The sequence below is a fragment of the Lissotriton helveticus genome, assembly GCF_964261635.1.
Source record: "Lissotriton helveticus chromosome 1_1 unlocalized genomic scaffold, aLisHel1.1 SUPER_1_unloc_6, whole genome shotgun sequence".
In the NCBI taxonomy this organism is placed as follows: domain Eukaryota; kingdom Metazoa; phylum Chordata; class Amphibia; order Caudata; family Salamandridae; genus Lissotriton; species Lissotriton helveticus.
In genome coordinates, this window is record NW_027611703.1 from 3,881,159 (window position 1) to 3,902,444 (window position 21,286).

General features: G+C 45.9%; 1 protein-coding gene across 1 annotated transcript in view; it reads right to left on the bottom strand.

Moving 5' to 3' along the window:
- LOC144806288 (uncharacterized) overlaps nt 1–21,286 on the bottom strand; it is a 200,004-nt gene that overhangs the window by 92,743 nt on the left and 85,975 nt on the right. The window contains 1 exon segment of the mRNA XM_078672678.1: nt 19,403–19,418. Coding sequence (XP_078528804.1) covers nt 19,403–19,418 — 16 coding nt within the window.

Sequence of the window (21,286 nt, forward strand, 5' to 3'; positions counted from 1 at the left end):
GGTCTGGCTCATGGTGGTCTCATGATCCTACGGGTGGTCAGGCTCATGGTGGTCTCATGATTCTACGGGTGGTCTGGCTCATGGTGGTCTCCTCATCCTACGGGTGGTCTGGTTTATGGTGGTCTCATGATCCTACGGGTGGTCTGGCTCATGGTGGTCTCATGATCCTACGGGTGGTCTGGCTCATGGTGGTCTCATGATCCTACGGGTGGTCTGGCTCATGGTGGTCTCATGATCCTACAGGTGGTCTGACTCATGGTGGTCTCATGATCCTACGGGTGGTCTGGCTCATGGTGGTCTCATGATCCTACGGGTGGTCTGGCTCATGGTGGTCTCATGATCCTACGGGTGGTCTGGCTCATGGTGGTCTCATGATCCTACGTGTAGTCTGGCTCATGGTGGTCTCCTGATCCTACGGGTGGTCTGGCTCATGGTGGTCTCATGATCCTACGGGTGGTCTGGCTCATGGTGGTCTCATGATCCTACGGGTGGTCTGGCTCATGGTGGTCTCATGCTCCTACGGGTGGTCTGGCTCATGGTGGTCTCATGATCCTACGGGTGGTCCGGCTCATGGTGGTCTCATGATCCTACGGGTGGTCTGGCTCATGGTGGTCTCATGATCCTACGGGTGGTCTGGCTCATGTTGGTCTCATGATCCTACGGTGGTCTGGCTCATGGTGGTCTTATGATCCTACGGATGGTCTGGCTCATGGTGGTCTCATGATCCTACGGGTGGTCTGGCTCATGGTGGTCTCATCATCCTACGGGTGGTCTGGCTAATGGTGGTCTCATGCTCCTAAGGGTGGTCTGGCTCATGGTGGTCTCATGATCCTAAGGGTGGTCTGGCTCATGGTGGTCTCCTGATCCTACGGGTGGTCTGGCTCATGGTGGTCTCATGATCCTATGGGTGGTGCGGCTCATGGTGGTCTCATGATCCTAGGGGTGGTCTGGCTCATGGTGGTCTCATGATCCTATGGGTGGTCTGGCTCATGGTGGTCTCCTGATCCTACGGGTGGTCTGGCTCATGGTGGTCTCATGATCCTAAGGGTGGTCTGGCTCATGGTGGTCTCCTGATCCTACGGGTGGTCTGGCTCATGGTGGTCTCATGATCCTACGGGTGGTCCGGCTCATGGTGGTCTCATGATCCTAGGGGTGGTCTGGCTCATGGTGGTCTCATGATCCTACGGGTGGTCTGGCTCATGGTGGTCTCCTGATCCTACGGGTGGTCTGGCTCATGGTGGTCTCATGATCCTACGGGTGGTCCGGCTCATGGTGGTCTCATGATCCTAGGGGTGGTCTGGCTCATGGTGGTCTTGTGATCCTACGGGTGGTCTGGCTCATGGTGGTCTCATGATCCTGCGGGTGGTCTGGCTCATGGTGGTCTCTTGATCCTGCGGGTGGCCTGGCTCATGGTGGTCTCATGATCCTACGGGTGGTCTGGCTCATGGTGGTCTCATGATCCTACGGGTGGTCTGGCTCATGGTGGTCTCATGATCCTACGGGGGGTCTGGCTCATGGTGGTCTCATGATCCTACGGGTGGTCTGGCTCATGGTGGTCTCATGATCCTACGGGTGGTCTGGCTCATGGTGGTCTCATGATCCTAGGGGTGGTCTGGCTCATGGTGGTCTCATGCTCCTACGGCTGGTCTGGCTCATGGTGGTCTCATGATCCTAGGGGTGGTCTGGCTCATGGTGGTCTCATGATCCTACGGATGGTCTGGCTCATGGTGGTCTCATGATCCTAAGGGTGGTCTGGCTCATGGTGGTCTCATGATCCTACGGGTGGTCTGGCTCATGGTGGTCTCATGCTCTTGCGGGTGGTATGGCTCATGGTGGTCTCATGATCCTACGGGTGGTCTGACTCATGGTGGTCTCATGATCCTGCGGGTGGCCTGGCTCATGGTGGTCTCATGATCCTGCGGGTGGCCTGGATCATGGTGGTCTCATGATCCTACGGGTGGTCTGGGTCATGGTGGTCATTGATCCTACGGGTGGTCTGGCTCATGGTGGTCTCATGATCCTACGGGTGGTCTTGCTCATGGTGGTCTCATGATTCTACGGGTGGTCTGGCTCATGGCGGTCTCATGATTCTACGGGTGGTCTGGCTCATGGTGGTCTAATGATCCTACGGGTGGTCTGGCTCATGGTGGTCTCATGATCCTAGGGGTAGTCTGGCTCATACTGGTCTCATGATCCTACGGGTGGTCTGGCTCATGGTGGTCTCAGGATCCTAGGGGTAGTCTGGCTCATGGTGGTCTCATGATCCTAGGGTGGTCTGGCTCATGGTGGTCTCATGATCCTAGGGGTGGCCTGGCTCATGGTGGTCTCATGATCCTAGGGTGGTCTGGCTCATGGTGGTCTCATGATCCTACGGGTGGTCTGGCTCATGGTGGTCTCATGATCCTGCGGGTGGTCTGGCTCATGGTGGTCTCATGATCCTACGGGTGGTCTGGCTCAGGGTGGTCTCATGATCCTACGGGTGGTCTGGCTCATGGTGGTCTCATGATCCTACGGGTGGTCTGGCTCACGGTGGTCTCATGATCCTAGGGGTGGTCTGGCTCATGGTGGTCTCATGATCCTGCGGGTGGTCTTGCTCATGGTGGTCTCATGATACTGTGGGTGGTCTGGCTCATGGTGGTCTCATGATCCTACGGGTGGTCTGGCTCATGGTGGTCTCATGATCCTACAGGTGGTCTGGCTCATGCTGGTCTCATGATCCTACGGGTGGTCTGGCTCTTGCTTCCAAACATCTTGTGTCGGTGTAAATGTGGCCAAAGAATGTGATCTCTTCTTTTTCTTCTTCAGGCTTGACTGGATTCAGTCAATCCGACACCGTCCTGCTGCAGGTCTCTCGTCCTCAGCCGGGAAGCCCAGAGACTCTGGGCCTCATTTATGAGGTTCTGGGTAGGGCCGCACCACAAGGAATCTTGCTGCACTGCTCTACGCCAGAACAAAAGGGCAGGAATGCGCCGTATCTATGTGATACAGCGCATTCCTGTCCTTGTCCCCAGCGCAGGCGCACAGAGGGCTGCAATGCACCAATACAGGCAGCCTTTCTCCATGGTGCAATGCAAGGGTGCCTGCGTTGCAAGGTTGATTGATTTTTTGAAGGAAGGGAGACCTTCCTGCACAAAGTCAATCATAAGAGGCGATTTCCTTTATCTATGTGTGCTGCAGAATGCAGTACTAATAGAAAGAGGAAAGCACAGGGATACATAAAAATAAGTCTCCTTGTTGTGCCTCCCTAATGCACCCCTGGGGTGGCGTTAGATTCTGACGTATTCCCAGGTTCACAATGTATCGTAAATCTGGTAATGCGTCAGGTTCCATGAGTGTTGTGTGGAAACACCCACAGTAACACCCACGGAACGCCCCTTTCATGCAGTGTTCTGCGTGGAAGGGGCACATGTTTATAAGGCCATGAAAAGCTTCACGTGGCCTTAGAAATATGCAGTGGCACATTGCGCCACTGGAAGATCAAAAAAGTGAAGGTCTGGTGGCGCAGAGGTGCCAGTCTCTGGGTTCTACGTGCACCAGCATGGGACCTGGCTAGGTGCCAACCATCTGGTCAGCTCTCAGCCTGAGTTGGTTTCATCTTGCCAACCGCAAGCGGCATCTCCTTTTGGATTCTGGTGAAGAACATGTTAGCCCTGTGGGTCGCCCTCAGGATGACCGATTTGAAACTTGTTATAACGTCCATTGTCCACAATTGAGTGTCCTCCAGTTTACACTGGGAAATGTTGGGGGACACATTTAGGTTGAGGTAGAGTTTTCCACTTCACTACACCTTTCTTCCCATATCCTTAATTCCTCCAGTTGTCAGGAACATTCACCATGACTGGTGCAAAGCAATTCTTACCACCCATCACTGGTCAAAAGGCTGTGGTATGTGGACCATCTGCACCTCTCTTTGTGCCACCCTCTACATCTGCCTCTCAGAGTGGACCTTCTTTCTCAAGGTCCACTCTGAGAGGCAGATTGGAAAGTCTGGAGATCACGAGAGGCAGGATACGCACCTCACTCTCCAGAGCCTCCACCTTCATTTCTGGAGACTGAGAGGGGCCGGACCCGCTCCTACCCCTGCAGAGCCGCCACTTTCAAGTATGCAGATTGAAAGGGGCATCAGAGCTCCTTCCAGCTCCCAATGGAGGTGGTCGATATAATTTTATCAGCTTGTTGCCCCTCCACCTAGTCAGTCTATTCTGGAAGGTAAAACTCATACATCTTCTGACCTGTTAATGATAACATGGACTCTTCGAAGACTCTCCTTTCAGAAGGTTTCCATTGTACTCTATTCCCTTTATTATCCGTCAATGGACTTGTCTTCACATTTCTGAGCCCTTCCACAAATACCAGCTATGGTTACTGATCCTGTACACCGTTTTTTATTGCTATTATTTTGATGATATACAACAAACAACTAAGCATGGGTGAATTTTGCGAATTCGCAATTTGCGAAATGGCGTATTTGCATATTCGCAATCCGCAAAATTCGCGAACTCTCGCGAATTTGCATCTTTTTTTGGGTGTTCGCGGGGCGCTTTGCGTGTTCGCGGGGCGCTTTGCGTGTTCGCGTTTTTTTTTGCCTGGTTCATCACTGCCACCCTCTCGTTGTTTATGCCCTTCTGCCCTCTGTACCACTTGTTTTTGTGCTTTTCTGCCCTCTGCCCCACTCTTGTTTGTGCCCTTTTGCCCTCTGCCCCACTGGTTTCTGTGCCCTTCTGCCCTCTGCCTAACTCATGCCCTCTTTCCCACTTTGTGCCCTTCTGCCCTCAGCCATAAGTCAGCTTGAACAGGAAGCACTAATAGATAAAGTAAAGCAGGTGTTCGAGTTGAAGGTCAAATTAAGTTACACAGTCATTAATCACCCCAAGTTTTGGGTGATTAATGATTGTGTAACTGAATTTGAGCTTCAACTCGAGCACCTGCTTTACTTTATCTATTAGTGCTTCCTGTTCAAGCTGACTTTTGTAACTATTTTAGAGGCTCTGGCAGCTTGCCGGCGCCATTCTAAAATAGTTACAAAAACTTCTTCTTTAAATATTTGACCCAATCCGTTCCGCTCGCGGATTTTGCAGGGAATTCGTGAATCTCGCGGATTGCGAATTTACCAAAAATCCGCAAAATCCGCGAGCGGAACGGATTTTTCACCCATGCTTACAAACAACAATGCTTCACTGTAGACTTATTATGAACTAAGACAGTTTACAAACCTTAGAACTAAATGGAGTGTCTATAGTGCCTGGAAGTCACTCGAGGAGTCAAGTCATACGTCTTCACTTTGTCTCGATGCACCCCTCACTTCTTTATTAACATGAGCAGCTGTTCCCATCTTGAGCACTTTATTTCACTATTATAGCTGACTTCATTTGCTAAATTCCGTGAATAGATTGAATCAAGTGTGATTGTTCTATCGTTGTTTTTCAAATGTATTTTCCAAATTGTCGAAGTCATGTCAGCAAATGTTAAAACTGTACATTTTTGGTTAATGGACCGCTCGTGGAGAGCGGCGGCATCCACACAGTTATCGAGTTGGCATTTTTCAGAAATCAGTCTACAGCGAAGCATTGCTACTTGTTATCTACTGTTCCCCCAGGTTCCTGCTCTAGCAGTTTGGGCACACCTTTGTTCTCTTTATAGCATCACTTCGTTGCAGCATATGAGAGAGTTACAGGCACTGAGCGTGCGGCCGGCCTTCACATGCTTCTTCCTGGAGGAATTATTCCTCAGAACTACATCGCCTCTCCTTCCCAAGGTGGTGACCTCTTTCCATCTGAGGCGATCTGTCACCCTTCCCGCCTTCTACCTCCAAAGGAGGTGAGATCAGATCAGATCAGAATACGCTTTATTTGATTTAAGAAGATGTTAAACCATAAAAGCACAATGCATAATAAAAAACATGCATTTCATGTATGTATACAAAATAAAAATTCAAATGATATTTTAAGAAGGAGTGGGACAATCCATTGTCAGCCGTTGTCTAACCACCCCTTTCAAGGATTTAACAATGTGATCAGTCACAGATCTGTCATTCAAATATTGCAGCTTTAGAAGGGCGGGCGGCATTGTCTCAAGTCATAACTCATTAAAATTGGTCAGTGAGTCAGTCAGTCAAAGATTCTTTATTTCGATTAATTAAAATCATAAAAGAGCAATAAAAACACATAAATCCTAAAAACAAATAAAAATATATAAAAGAATTAATATGCGTTTGATTATTCCAATTCAGCAACAGACTATTTACAATACAAAAACACATTGTATACTATTATCAAGTATAATTACTAACCAACAAGTTTCCCACTATAAGTCCTACTAGTCGATTACATACACACTCTCTTTCTATTATGGATCCGGACAGCCGCCACCAGAAAGCACGCTACACTATAAGTGACTTGCATACTACTGAGCATTTGTAGATAGAGCAGGGCCGGCCTCACTTGTACGAAGCCGACCTCACTCAATAAGGGATATAGAAATGTTTTCCTTGGCTCTAAATAATGCTCACAAAACATCACGAAATGTAGAGTGTCCTGTGTGGAAAACATATCACAAGAACAGGGAGCTGAATTTTCCGGTTTACCCTACCTTGGGAAGGTACCCAAGGTTAAATAAATTTGATTGAACCGGAATCTAACCCACAGGAAGCGATGGAAAGGCTTAGTTACAAATTGTAAGTACGGTTCAATAGCAGGGGAGGTGGCTAACAAATAGTTGTTTCTAACCCCTGGTTTCCTTAGCTCCTGCTCTTCCCGGTCTGTCACTAACAGATTCAAAAAATTACGTTTAATCCAACCTATGTCCTCTGTTTGTAGGCCCTCAGGTGATATGTACAGTTCAGGACGCCCAAGCCTGAAGCACGCGGCTCTAACGTAACTCAGCCATGGAATCCTGTTTGCCCTATCCAGGGCTACACAATCTTTTTAAATCAAGTGGCTTAGTGTGATTTCTTCATTTAACCACGATTTCACCCAGCATATTATTGGGGCCATTTTTAGGTGGTCTGAAATATAACCCATACCTAGTTCAGTGTGTAGGGTGTAGGTCGGAGTCGACTGGGGAAGTGACAGGAGTGATCTTAAGTACCTGTTTTCTGCGACTTGGATTTTATTCAGAGCAGTATAGCCCCATAGATCCGCCCCATATGAGGCAATCGCTAGGATTTGTAGATTTATAACATTGCCTCCATAGGTCTTGCTCCCAACCTCTTTGTGGATCTTGCAACAACATTACCCTTGAGCTTCAGTTGTGGGCCCCAATTTCCCTTCTCATCAAAAAGGACCCCCAGATAACTAAAAACCGGGACCTTCGATAATTCTGCTCCATTGCACGTAAATGTTTTTGCTTTTATGTTCCTGCTTCCTGCTCTGGCCACCATTACATGGGATTTTTAAATGTTCACTTTTAAATCTAGTGAATCCATGAAGCTACCGAAATGATCCAGCAGCCTCTGTAGGCCCAACCCTGTACGAGCCAGGAAAACTGCGTCATCCGGGATACCCAGTCCCCCTGCACATAGAATATCTAAGGTGGTCACTCCCAGGCACTCCTCCAGGGCGTTGATGTAAATAGTAAAAAGTAGGGGTGCCAGAATGCACCCTTGTCCGACACCCCTCCTAGATCTAAATTGGCCGGTGCATCGGCCCTCCCTGGTGACCCTAACTGAAGCTGAGAGGTCCCGCTGTAAATCACTTAAGAAGTTTACCAAGGCGGGATCTATGCCTAGTTCCCTGAGGATTCGCCATAGTTTGGAACGGTTAACCAAATCGAATGCAGACGCGAGGTCCATGAAACCCATGTACAGGAGCCCATCCTTGGCGACTGTGTACTTGCTTATCTTGCTTGTTTGACAGATCTCCTGAGGCGGAAAGCCGGGAGCGCGACTTGCTATTTTAATCATTTGAGAGTCATGATTGTTTGTGTATTTTAACTCACCCCTCTCCCCCTCCTGCACCTCTCAGGGCATTTGCTAGCTCCTGACCAGGCCGCGCAGCCGATTTCAGCGCTGCCGCGTAAGCTGCACTAAACAATTCTTACCGCCATCACCGGCAGTCACAGAGGCCACGCCCCTTCCTGAGACCATGCCCCTTGCCCCTGTCCTCTTTCCATAAAATATGTGCCTCTTTTGGACGCGCAGCGGACGAGCGCAGCGGGCGTGCCGTTTGAGCGCCGAAGGAGTGCCTAAGGCAAGCCCGTCTGCACCCGTCCGCGCCCGTCCGCGCCAAGGTATCGCCGTGTGCCAGCTATGCTGCCTGTTTCGACCTACCTGTTTATAACCAGCTACCTTCTGGCCCTCCCTACTCAAGAGAGATGCTCTTACAACTTGGTAAGCTACATGCTGACAAAGGAACTTTTTCTCTGCTACACACGGCCCTCCCACGAGCTGATTTTTTGGGCGACGATTTATTAAAATGTGGGCTTCTGAATGTGAGGTCCTTGCCTAGGCACAGCACTGAGATCAAGTTATTGATTGAAACTCATGAATTAGATATCCTATTCATGACGGACACTTGGACTCATCCTGACTGCCTGGTCGACCCCGGCTTTGCATGCCCTCCTGGGTTAACATTTTTACACACTCCTAGGACTAGTGGGAGAGGTGGGGGGGTAGGTGTGATTTTTACTGCATCCTGTAACATTAAGGTTGTTGTTTTAGATCCTACTGAGGGCATTGAAATTTTAGGCTTATCAATTCAGGCCCACTCCGGGACTACTGTTACCGGGGTACTGTGCTATCGCCCACCAGGTGCGTTTAGCCTTCAGCAACAACAAACGCTATTCGCTACTCTGACTAACATCGCACTTTCCCATCACAAGCTGATTATTCTTGGGGACTTTAATCTTTGGCGCAATGGCGCCCTTGACTGAGGTCTTCGTAATTTATCTCAATCCTGCGAAAGCTTCGGCCTCTCCCAGTTGGTTTCTGGATCAACCCATAAGGCGGGACACCTTTTAGACCTGCTGTTCGCGGCCCCCATCTGGTGGCGATGGGGGAAACCTTGCCTATGGTGTGGACAGATCACTCACTTGTCAAATTGTTCATACACAGGGATGATGGCCTTTATAAAGTGCCTGAGTTGACTAGGAAATTTAGTTGCAGAGACTGGAGAGCCCTTAGCCATCTGCACTCCCTTGGTGAAGTGTTCCAGGTGGAGCAACTCTTTGATGAGGACAAGCAAGTAGAAGAAAATTACACCTCACTATGCTCTGGTATCACTGCTATTCTTAACGCTCACGCTCCTCTAAAAACTCGCAGCTGTAAGGGTAATGACTCTGCTCCCTGGTTCAACGATACCTTAAAAAATCTAAAGCAGGGCTGTAAACAAGCCGAGAGAAGGTGGAGACGTGATTACACAGAAACCTTTAAGGAGGTGTGGAAAAACAAGGTTCGTGACAATAAGATCCTGATTAAGACATCAAAAGCTGAATACTATTCCTCTATGATTTGTAACTCCGCCAACAATTCTAGAAGTATTTTTAATATACTGAATAGTGTTACTAACCCCGAATGCGCCAAAAACGCCATCATCCCGTCCCAAGAACTCTGCGAGAACCTTGCTGTATTCTTTAAGGAAAAAATTCTCCACTCTATATAGTGTAGTTTTAGCCAAAACTGCGGGGGATGAAAAGATGTAGTCAATGACTGAGACTGCTCCCCGCCCTAAAAAGTGGGTACTCTCTCCTCTCCTTTTTCAATACAGGGTTAAAAAAGGTTGATGTTAGACAAAAACTCCTCAAGAGCCTCTCCCTGCCTGCTATGCTCAAAGTGGGAAACCCCACCACTTAGCGGCCCAAAAGGTTCACCTAAGGAACAGTCCCATTTACAAGGATGTATGTTAAAATCCCCCAGAAGGATCACTTCTGGTGCAGAGTTCCGTTTCAGCTTAAAATCTGACAAAAACAGGTCCAAAGCACATATGTGCTCATTGTGCTGTGATCCGTCAATAGAGTTATAACAATTAATTAATAAATAACTCTTACGGTCAAAACCGCTCCATTCAACTATCAAAATGTTGCTAGAATCTGCCTCAAGTTTTTGGAAAACACCTGGAAGGTTAAGCGGAAAGAGAAAGAGAAGACCCCCCCTTTGCTCTCCCCGGCTTCCCTACAACCGCTGGAATAACAAAACTTACGTACCCATCAAAGCTAAAACTGCTTGCAGGGTCCCAAGTTTCCTGCATGGCAATAATATCATGCTGACTGACAAAATCCACCCAGATAGCATCAGTTTGTTTAGCTCTGGTGCCTGACACATTCCAGCTCAAAAACGTACGTGCAGCTATAGGATTAGGCCCTCCCGCTTTGACACCTTGCCCTTGAAAACTGGCGGATTGTCAATCATTGGACTCCATATGAGACAGAGGGGAGAAGCGATGTGTAAGAGCCACATCTGCGTTTATCTGATGCTGTGGGGGGGGGAGCAGGTGTTATCGGCATGAAAACCCTTTCAACCCTCTGAGGCAATCCCCCTATAAGTCTAGGCTGTGTGGTATCATCACTTGGATATGGGGTCGTATGTGTGCTAAGTCGACTATGCCGTTCCCGAGTTGAAATCGGATATTGTACCAGAGGCTTCGATGGGGGATAAAAATATCCCAAAGGAAGTGGTCTAATGCCCTTATTAGCAACCACTGAGGCATCCCAGAATAATCTTTCCGCACATGCCCGATTATTGAAATTTACCACTACACAGTCCCCCAAGATACTTTTTGGGCCCCGCTCAACCCATCTAACCCTCCTTGCCATAATAATAGAATCTGTTATATCTGTGCCTCTGCTACTATGTTGTGCACACCAGAGACTGGCTTGTTCATAAGATCATGGGTAGATTAATTTGCGCTGTGCCTTAATGGGGGAACCCCTGTAAAAACAGCCACCAAAGGGGCAGCCTCTGGTGGTAACTCCAAGGTCAGGCCCTGCTGAATGGTCTGCCTATTTCTATCTGGACCCGGTCTCCTAATATTACTCCTGATGTTACTTACTCCGGGATTGGGATTCCCCCCCTCCTTAAAGGTAACAGGCAACAAACTTCCATGTAACTTATCCGGGCTTTTCCCCCGTGGAACCTTGGACTCCCTGTTTGAAATATCGACCCTATCCCTGTTCCCACTAAAGGCTTGTGTCTGGACCGAACACCCCCGTGACATGTGAGCTGGTTAATAAAGAAATCAATTTTTTCTCATTTTTTTAGCAGTCCTGCAACACATGTATTTAAGGTGTCCACAATGTCTTTAGCGATAGCCTCTAAAGCTGCTTCCTATCGCGCTATGTACAGCTCCTCCACCATTTTCCCAAGATATTTTCTGGAGTTAGAGTCTGAACAAAGGGTCGCGTCTACAGGTTTTTGCCTTCGCTGTCATGTGCTTAGGGGGTAATTGTCTAACAGGTCCAGCGTAGCTATTGTTCACCTATGTCTCTGGCACTACCAGAGTATCTGACAGGCCTAGCCGGGGCTCCGCCCCAGAGGGGCCATTCGTTATTACGATGTTCGGCTCCAACGGTACAGAGAGGATCTGATTGTTTGCTAGTGCAGGTGGTGAATTAGCGATATCCAAGCCCAGTTCTTTCTCTGCATCAGCAATTTCCTCCGATAATACCCCCAACGCAGATGTCAGATATGTAATGATTGACTCTTATTTTCTAGCCACCTTAGATTGATTACCCTCATGCACCCCAGGGCATTGGTTTTTTCTCTTACCCATTGCTGCTAACAAATGTCAGAGGGGTAGCCCGGCCCGTCCTCTTCCATCCTCGGACGGCCACAGGCGTCCCGCCCTTTGCCCGGGCTTAGACTGGCGCCGCCCACGCACGTCCCGTGGGGCGGGAGATGTTAATTAGTTAAATACTCTTCGTGGTGGAGGGAGGGGCTGCCTCACTGCGCAGAGCTCCGCTGGTGTCTGGGGCGAATAGTCCATGTCGCCAAAGAGCCCCCTGCAGCCTCAGGCGAAGCGTCTCCCGCGAAGCGGGAGGCGCGAACAGTATTTAAAGATCCTGGTGGTGGAGGGAGGGGCTGACTCGCTGCGCAGAGCCCCGCTGGTGTCTGGGGCGAGTAGTCCGTGTCGCCATAGAGCCCCCTGCAGCCTCAGGAGAAGCGTCCATTTTTTTCTGGGCATAGAATAAAACTTGCAAAAACACATAACATGAATCTTCGACTGAGCAGAGATGTTATCACACGGGCATAAACCTAGGGTGCGTGACCAGTCATTAGTTTGTGATGTATTCCTATAGGTTCTGTATCGATCCCCCTATTCCTGACCCTATTCTGGTTAGCAAACTAACAAGTTAACTAGCAGTCATCCCATGAAGCAGAAAACCCCCATGATGCAGGAACCGTTATCTGATAAAGCCACACTACGGCACAGGAACGTGTTATCTGATTAGGTCATAACGCTTGCCATCTAATTAGACAAGCGATATTCCTCCAGCCCCTGATAAGGCATACGGAGTTCTCATAACAAATCAAACCTATGACAACCTGGGAAAAACCCTGCGGCCATTGTTTTGATTTCACCGAGAACTTCAGCAAAAGAATGTGCTAACGACCTGGTCGTATGACATCTTTATTGACGTATCTATGTCCATCCTTATGTCAATCTCGGCACCTTAAAGGTATAAATATTACCGATATTGCCCTATGCAAACACACGCAGTGGTGACGAGGACGGAGCAGCCAGACATGCCGAAGCCCAGAGCAGAGCAGACCCCGCTGGCGCAGCCCCGCCTTCTTGACGCGCTGAGAACGAGCAGCTGCCCATTTCTCTTGCCGAGAAATCCAGCTCCGGCGTTTCCGGGTAGCCCTCGCAGGCAGCCTGGAATATCGAGACCAGAGACGAGAGATACCATCCCTCATTCATCCTAAGATTCCAGGTACAGAACTGAATAACCCCTCGCAGAGAATTCTTTAGTCAGTCACTTGGCAAAAACAAACTTAACTTAAACTGTAACTTTCTATTCCCGCCCACGTATTAAGCTTAGGTCAGGTACACGGGGTAGGCGTATTTAGAAACACCAGTTGAGTACGTTTAGTCAAATGTATATGTGTATGTAATATATTTTATTCATTTTAAACCTTCATATGGCTTAGAAACCATATCAATGTTTTTACAGTATTATTTTATACTTCTGCTTCTAATGTATGCACTTTACTTAACTATAAGTATTGCAATAATATCGATCCATTTCTCTTGTATGAGAAAAGAGACTGATCAATAAATAACATCTTTTATTGAACACGCCCGTCTCTTCCTTTTCTCTACAATCTGATGAGACTAAGAATGCACGTACTGACTGAGTAAAATAAATTGCCTTTTGTTCACACGACTCTCGAGATACACTCTTGATTAGGGGAGAGCAAAGTTGTCATGTTCTATGGTTGTCAGAAACTAAATCCCTTCTTGTCCATCCAGGGAGGTTCAACTCCTCCTTGCCTATTCGAGAAAGTTTCTAGTGAACTCTGAGCTAGCTGGCAAACCCAAAACTTTAAGTCTAATATCGACAGTAGTAGACCTAGTTAACGTCTGGTCTAGGCCTATACTATTGAAGGTATTATTCCAATGCGCAGAGCCTATTGGGATAATAGGAACTACACTACATGGCGCCCAACGTATTTGGAAGGGCGATAAAACTAACGTAAGACATTTAGAGTAACTCAGTCATGCTTTCTCACTCAGACCCCTTTTTCCCATAATACTCCAAAGACGTCTGGAGTGGGTGAAAGGTAATATCCTCCAAAACCTCGCAGGAGGAAACTCCTATGTATGGTTCTTGGTTTAGTCAACGTTGAAGGATACACTGTTCCAAAATATTGTGCATCTAATCTTTTGTTTCCATAAGAAACCTGATCTGCAAACATACAAAATAACCTTCTGGACAGTACAATGTCAGACAGTGAAGGAGAAAGAGAGGCAGTTAGATTAGCAGCTGAAATAGCAGCAGCTGATACTGCACTACAAGATGCTGACCCAGATATAATACTCATCCCGGTCATCAAAAGGAAATCTATAACCTTAAAACTTATAGAAAATGGACTGACACCTAGAGGTGGCACAGTCATATTCGTAATTGAGGCACACGAATATCGGCAGACAGAGGTATACTATTCATGGATACATTTTACAGCAGCAAATGCTGTAACAAAGTACTTCCACTATTACAAAATAGAAGTACCTCCTGGAGAGTACACTCCTTTCGAGGAGGTGGAAGTACCACTTAAATTTCAAGAGCATTTGCTCTTATTTAATGGCGCCCTAAAACATAATAATCACATCACCAGGCTCGGTCCTTTAGGTAGACCAGGAGCAACGTGGCCGGTCCTAGCCGGATACACACCACATCCAGACATCAATGGGATGTCTCAAGCAGAGCTTTTAACACAGCTAAAACAATTAATAAAAATACATAGACAATTAGTCCAATATGTGATGCAGACTTCAACAATTCAACCAGCAATTAAAATTCCACAGCTGACCCCTCACCAGGGGAACACAAATAAAATTACACCACAGAACATACAATCCTGCCTAGGTAAAGTACCGGCTAAACGGGAACAAATACCATTCTGGTTGGCACAAAAAATCACCCAAATAGAGGCTGTGTTTCCTGACACCACCCCGTTAGAAAAACACAGGATTCTGACTATCTGTCTTCCAATGGGAATCGCACCACACATTGAGGACTGTGACACTTGGGGTACAGTCTTTGCTTCCATCTACACAAAAACGCACGGTGTTCCATCCATTTCGGTAATACCAGATGTGCTAAAACAAATTCAAGATGAATATGGTCCAGAACCCGCTTTAACTCTTGGTATGAAATTACTAAAAGACTTCAAGCAGGTCTCGGCTATATTATTAGCCAACATAAAGGGAGAAGCAGCAAACGTGGCGATCCACCAGAGGTTAAAAGAGACAGATATAGCAGACCAACCAGCTGAAATTGCCAGAATCATAGAAAAATCCTATGAGGAACTAGGTAGAGATAGTTTAGGTGGAATACCAGTAAAACCACAACTGATTGAAAGTCCAGAAAAAATATTTTTTAATAATAATTCAACATCACAGGAAAAGAGCTGGGATGGAAACAAACAATCCAATCCTAAAGAAAAGAAATTCCAGTCCAGAGGAAGGTCTCCTAGGCGAAGAGAAAAATCTCCGAACCAAAGACACAGGTCACCCCAGAGTGACCCCTCTGGGAAAAGATATAACCTTAGAAATAGGGATAATATAAAGAAGCCTGATAGATATCAACACATTGATACACGTCCCTCTCAATCTTTTCAGACTTCCTCGCAGAAATCGGAAAGAAGAGGACGATCAGAACAAAGAGAAGAGCACGCCAAGTCCAAAGACAAGGAACCTGCTCAGCTAAAAAAGAAATTACAATTTCCAAAAAAGAAGGTAGCCAGTATCAAGGTAGTTAACAATGCCGAGAATACTGAGGACACAACTGAAAAACGGAGAATGGGCTCAGACAATGCTAGACAGCGCAGCAGAAGTGAGCATAGCTCGCAAAGTCCTTATGAATCATCTGGAGACAGTGGACACGAATGAATATCTTCAAGTGGAAACTGCAGACACCAGAGTTAGCAAACCTCACAAAATATATGAAATAACATTACGTATAGAGGGGGATAAGACTAGAAAAATAAGAGGACTATTTTGGGATAATCTCTCCAAGGGCTATGACATCCTTCTAGCTGAAAAAGACTGGCCACCAGAGTTTGTCAGGGAGTGCCCTCATGGCGAAGAAATAATTATGCCTGCCTTCTCAAATCACATCCCAATTCATAAAAAATACACACTTGCCAGAAAGTGGGCAGTAGCTCTAGCTCCTGCTTTATATAAAAATCACGTACGATGGGATGAGAACTCTCCTCCTCACAAAATCCAGTTAAAATCACAACCTACTGCACAGAGACAGTACCCAATTAAGCAAGAATCTAAAAAACAGGTAAAAGAAATCCTAGATCAGCTAGAATACCAGGGGGTGATTGAAACTTGCACCTCACAAATGAACAACCCTTTGTTTCCGGTCTCCAAACCAGACAATTCATATCGTCTAGTTTTCGATTACCGACACCTTAACTCATGTTGCAAAACTTTTGCAGTGCAAAACTCGCATAGTGCTGCACTAATGAATAACATAGTGCGCAAAAAATACAAAACAACATTAGACATTTCTAATGGATTCTTTTGTCAAAACATAGCACCAGAGAGCAGATATTTGTCTGCGTTCTCAATAAATGGCACTCAAAAGCAATTCTGTCGGTTAGCCCAGGGGTACAAGAACAGCCCGGGGGTATTCTCAGCGAGAGTAACAGAATTACTACAAACATATGACGACGAAGCATTATCGTATGTCGACGACATATACCTAACAGATGATGACTTGGAGACTCACTTGAAGAGAGTGAAAACCATAATACTTGGGTTCGCAGCAGAGGGTTCCAAATTCAACTTTAAAAAATCCAGAATTGCCCATCTGACAGTCCTGTTCTTAGGATACGAATTATCAAGTGAAGGCAAAAGCCTGGCAGACAATTTTCTAGAGAAATGTGCCGTACTCCAAGCACCTAGAACACTAAAAAACCTACAGTCAATTCTAGGCTTCCTAAATTTCGGAAGAACATACATTGCAAATTACGCAGAAAGGGTCAAACCCCTTTATGATCTAATAAAACCAGATTTTAAAAGAACCAATTGGACTCAAATACACACAGAAATTTTGAGATCCTTACAAACAGACATGCTAATTAAAACAAAATTAGAAACACGCAATCTTGTGATTCGAGTCATCCCAGGGAGATGAGGATTCACATACCTGACCTCTAATGAGGGAGACAAGGTACCAATTGCATTCAAATCACACTTGTACACAGAAGCTGAAAAGAAATTCAGCATTGAAGAAAAAATTGTTCATGCAGTTCAAACCGCAATAGCTAGAGAAAAAGATCAAGCTGACGGTAGACATATCACAGTCAGAACAGCAGAACCAGCCTTTGAGGCATTAACAACCCCATGTAATTTACCAACAACGACATTGAATCCGGAATGGATACAATGGGTGAATTCAATCACAACGGACAAAGTATACTACTACTTTGATCCAGAACTAGAGGAATTAAAAAATCTAGAATATGAAAGAACATTCCCTCATCCAATCGACATTCTGCCCTTACGACACTACGCTTGTGTATTCTATACAGACGGACATGCTCAACCCTCCGTTTGGGGAGAACAAGCATACAACCCCACATGTGAGATTACAAAAGAAGTGTGGCGCGGAGGTAAACTAAAACCTCTATTAACAAAAACACACTCAGTAGAAACTAATTCAGAACAACAGACTGAAATAATAGCATTGAAAATGGCGCTAGATAATGCGGATCGTGAATTCCCGACACTTATAGTGTCCGATTCATATTACTGCGTCAAATCATATAACAACGATTTGCAGACATGGATTCAAAACGGTCACAAAGATGACACAGATGCAACAATAAAGCAGAAACTGCTCTGGGAACAAATAGCTCTTTTACAAAAAGAACTACCAAAGACTCACGTGACACACTCACTGAGTCATCAGCGTGATGGCGTTCACGTTGCAGGGAATTCATTGGCTGAAACAGCCACAGCGGTAGCAACTAATTCGGCTTCCGTAGTTCGAAAAAAGCGTACATTAAAATACATTGACGGTGAAACAGTGCTGGCGGTGAAAACGTCATTAAAAGGCGACTGCTCAGCACTACCGATCAACTATCCACTCAATTATACATACATAATCGATGCAAACTCCGTCCCTTTTGCTCGAATCCTTGGAGTGGGGGATAGAGTGATTCCAAACATGGACAGGAGAAACTTGTTAATCGCAGACGCACATATGGGCGAGGGTCTCAGACACCTCAAACTAAAAGATTCTCTGGAAGATTTACAATCAAGGTACTGGTGGCCAGGCATGAGCCTGCATCACACCATGTTTGTAAAAAACTGCCCAAACTGCAACAGAAATCGCAGTGGTGAGAGAAACGGTGTAATACCATGTCGTTTCACTCCAGAAAAAATCAACAGTAAAAAGCAAGGCTTGCGATTAACATATACAGGCTAGTTTCCACTTATAATGTAGATCACCAGCACTCGGCTGACGTCTGGACTGTTATACAAAGATTTGCGAGTCTAAATGGCATATACGCTAAGAGCATGCTACGTTTGATCATTGTTTTCACTCTAGCCTTCCAGCCTGAGGGGAAACATGGCCAAATGAGCATAGCACAGCGGGAATCTTCTCACTTCCTTCCTGAGGGATACGGGATGGTGTAAAGAAAAAACCAAGGCACAAAGCAATCTATAACGGAAAGGATATTAGGTTCGGGAGCTGGGTGGGTCAAACATCTAATAAGTGTCCAACGTAGTCTAAATAACTTGCCAAGAAATTCTCTGAAGGGATTCAGTCCGTACGAATTATTATTTGGAACTAGGATGTTCATCTCTGACCTTGACAGTCAAACTTCAGTGGTGAAGGAAAAAAGCTTTGATATCAAAGACCGTTTGGCTATTTTACAGGACTTAAATGAAACAAGAAAAGACCTGAGCAACATAAAGTTGAAACAACAGCCAACAACCACTGAAGAACCACCACCTGTCCCAGCAAGACCTGTCTAGATTCCAAAAGTCGGGGATCTAGTCAGAGAAAAGATCGCGGTAAAGAAGGAATTTGGGCCTTCTTACAGAAAAGCAGTTCCTGTCTTGTCTGTCAACGGGACAAGATCAGTTGTACTACCGCCGCTTGCTGGTAAAAAGGAGAACCGAGTTGTATCCATCGACCTGGTAAAACCACAATCATGTGGCCGATAACAAATAGTAGGCCAAGTGGACTCCCCATAGGTATCAGAACACCAAGGTTTGCTACCAGTACAGAGGTCCTAACAAAGAGGCTAATCACATTCGAAACGCCTACAGAAGAACAACAAGGACTATGCAACAATGCAATGGAACTTAGACCTCTGAAAACCCAAATAAAAACATTTAGCAGAGACACACCAACCTATAATGAAGTACCAAATGATAATGCAAGGAACATTAATCCTGAAGCAATTGGAACTATTGACAGAACTGCATCCGGCTACTTCATAAACTTCGATGATTCCTCTGAAGGCTTCAGTGAATCAAAGACACAGCCATCATCAAAAACCTTTAAAGATAAAGCTAAAGAACTTTTGAAACAACTGAAAGAAACATATCTAATTTCTCCATGGATTGAATTTTGGGTGGGTTTTGGTGCATTTATCCTCATACTTTGGCTCATCATGATACTAACTTTGGGACGCTTCATTGAGGGAAAATATGCTAAAATGGACACAGCAAGTCAGAAAATCAACTTGATCCTCAAACCACACACATCTTCACACGTCGAGAAAAGAGAACCTTCTTCAGTCAACTTCACAGCCAATCCTATACCGGGTGGGGTAGCATGGGACAACACTGACTACGAAATCTATGGTCCGGTTGAAATCCTGAAATATCCACACCAAATTAAGATCTCATTGAGTGACTTTGTAAAACCAAGCTCATTTGCTGATGATTGGGACTTCGAAAGCATTAATAATATGATGTCTGACTTACTAATGTCTGCTAAATTTACCAAACATGATTATTTGCAGGGTTCTACAAATTATGATAGTATGTATTGCTACAACCACTATGGTAACCATTTTTTACATAGATCTGCACAACCTAGAAATGTTTTAAATTATAATCAATGGGAACATTGTGCAACCGCTCCAAAAGGAAGCTCAAGAACCATTTACGACAAATATTCATACTTTCCAGGTTTTAACATAAGTAATGCTGAAACATTTTATTTCAAATTGTCAAACAAGACAGGGACGAAGACCATTATAACAAACACAAAATTGATATATTCAGACTCATTCTTAGAATCTTTGTTTAGAGCCTTGTGGAAAAGTAAATTTTGCCATGTTCTGTGTCCCTACGTGTCCTCCATCTTATGTTATGTGTGCATGATTAAATATGCATATGTATCCCCCATGTTTGATTAAAGACGCAATTACAGTTGTGTCCATCACTAGTATGCCAGTTTCCAGTTCTCGTGAAAGCTACGAGTATCAGGCCTATGTAAAGTTACATTGCCACGTTTCTCAGTGTGCACGTTATTTTATTGTAAAGTCCCCGTTTCTAGGCCTCAAAAGGGCCCGGACACCAGATTCAGCTCCTGTCTTCTGAGTCCTCGCTGAGGAGCGATACAGCCCCCACCTGTATCCCTGACCCTTCACTTACTTCCTGCCTCACAGTGCCCGGCTCAGCCTGGCTCTGCCTCTGAGTCTGCCAAGAGTATGTTATGATTCTAGTTATCAGTCCAGCCCTCCTTCTCTGCATTCCTAAGCTACTGAATCGCATCAATAGTTTCCGTCATTGTCTAGCCTTTACGTCTCCATGTAAGAGAAATACTGCATTTAATGGTCATTTAATATTCTTCAACAAGCACTACATGTAGAATAATGCATGCTCCAGTCTTAGAGTCTGTTAGCCTTTACCCCGATAACTTTTGGATTCTATCAACATGTTCTCTAAACATTAGATACTAGATACTGTTTAGGTACATGTCGCCCTGACTCTCCAAGACTTCAGTCTCTGCTCCTAGCACAGAGTTCATAGCCCCCAGCTTCTCCTAGTGACACGTCATTGTCAGTTTGCGCGCACCATTAGGTTAGAGGTCCCGGCTCCTTAGGTAGCCCCCTCCATGTTTCCGCCCCATTTATGACATATTCTGTTACGTTTACATCACATGTCTATGTATACGCCCCTGTTACACCCACTTTTATGCCTTATCTTTCGCGACTGCTATTGACCACACCCACTGCTCCGCCTACTGTAATTCATTGTAATGTAACTGTTTTAGTATATATATTTGTGCACTGTTATTAAATGTTACGCCGATTCTGATCCTGCCCCCGGCAGCGCTGCCATCCTGTTCCCGTGCAGGTTGTCCTGTTCCTGTCCTTTATGCTGTATTAAACCTGCAAACTCCTACTACCTCGAATCTTGACTCTTATTTATTGAGCTATCTGTTATTGCTATGTCCAGTAAAACTTAGATCCGGTATTATTTATTTATATACCACATAATGGCGCCCGAACAGGGACTTGCCCTTTCCCCACGCGCCGGTGAAGCCACGCCGGCCCCCTGACCCTCTGCAGCCGTGACGGAACCATACCGTGCATGTGCAGATATTTCTGCTTCAAGTATCCCTCAGGCCCACGGAGGAGACGGAG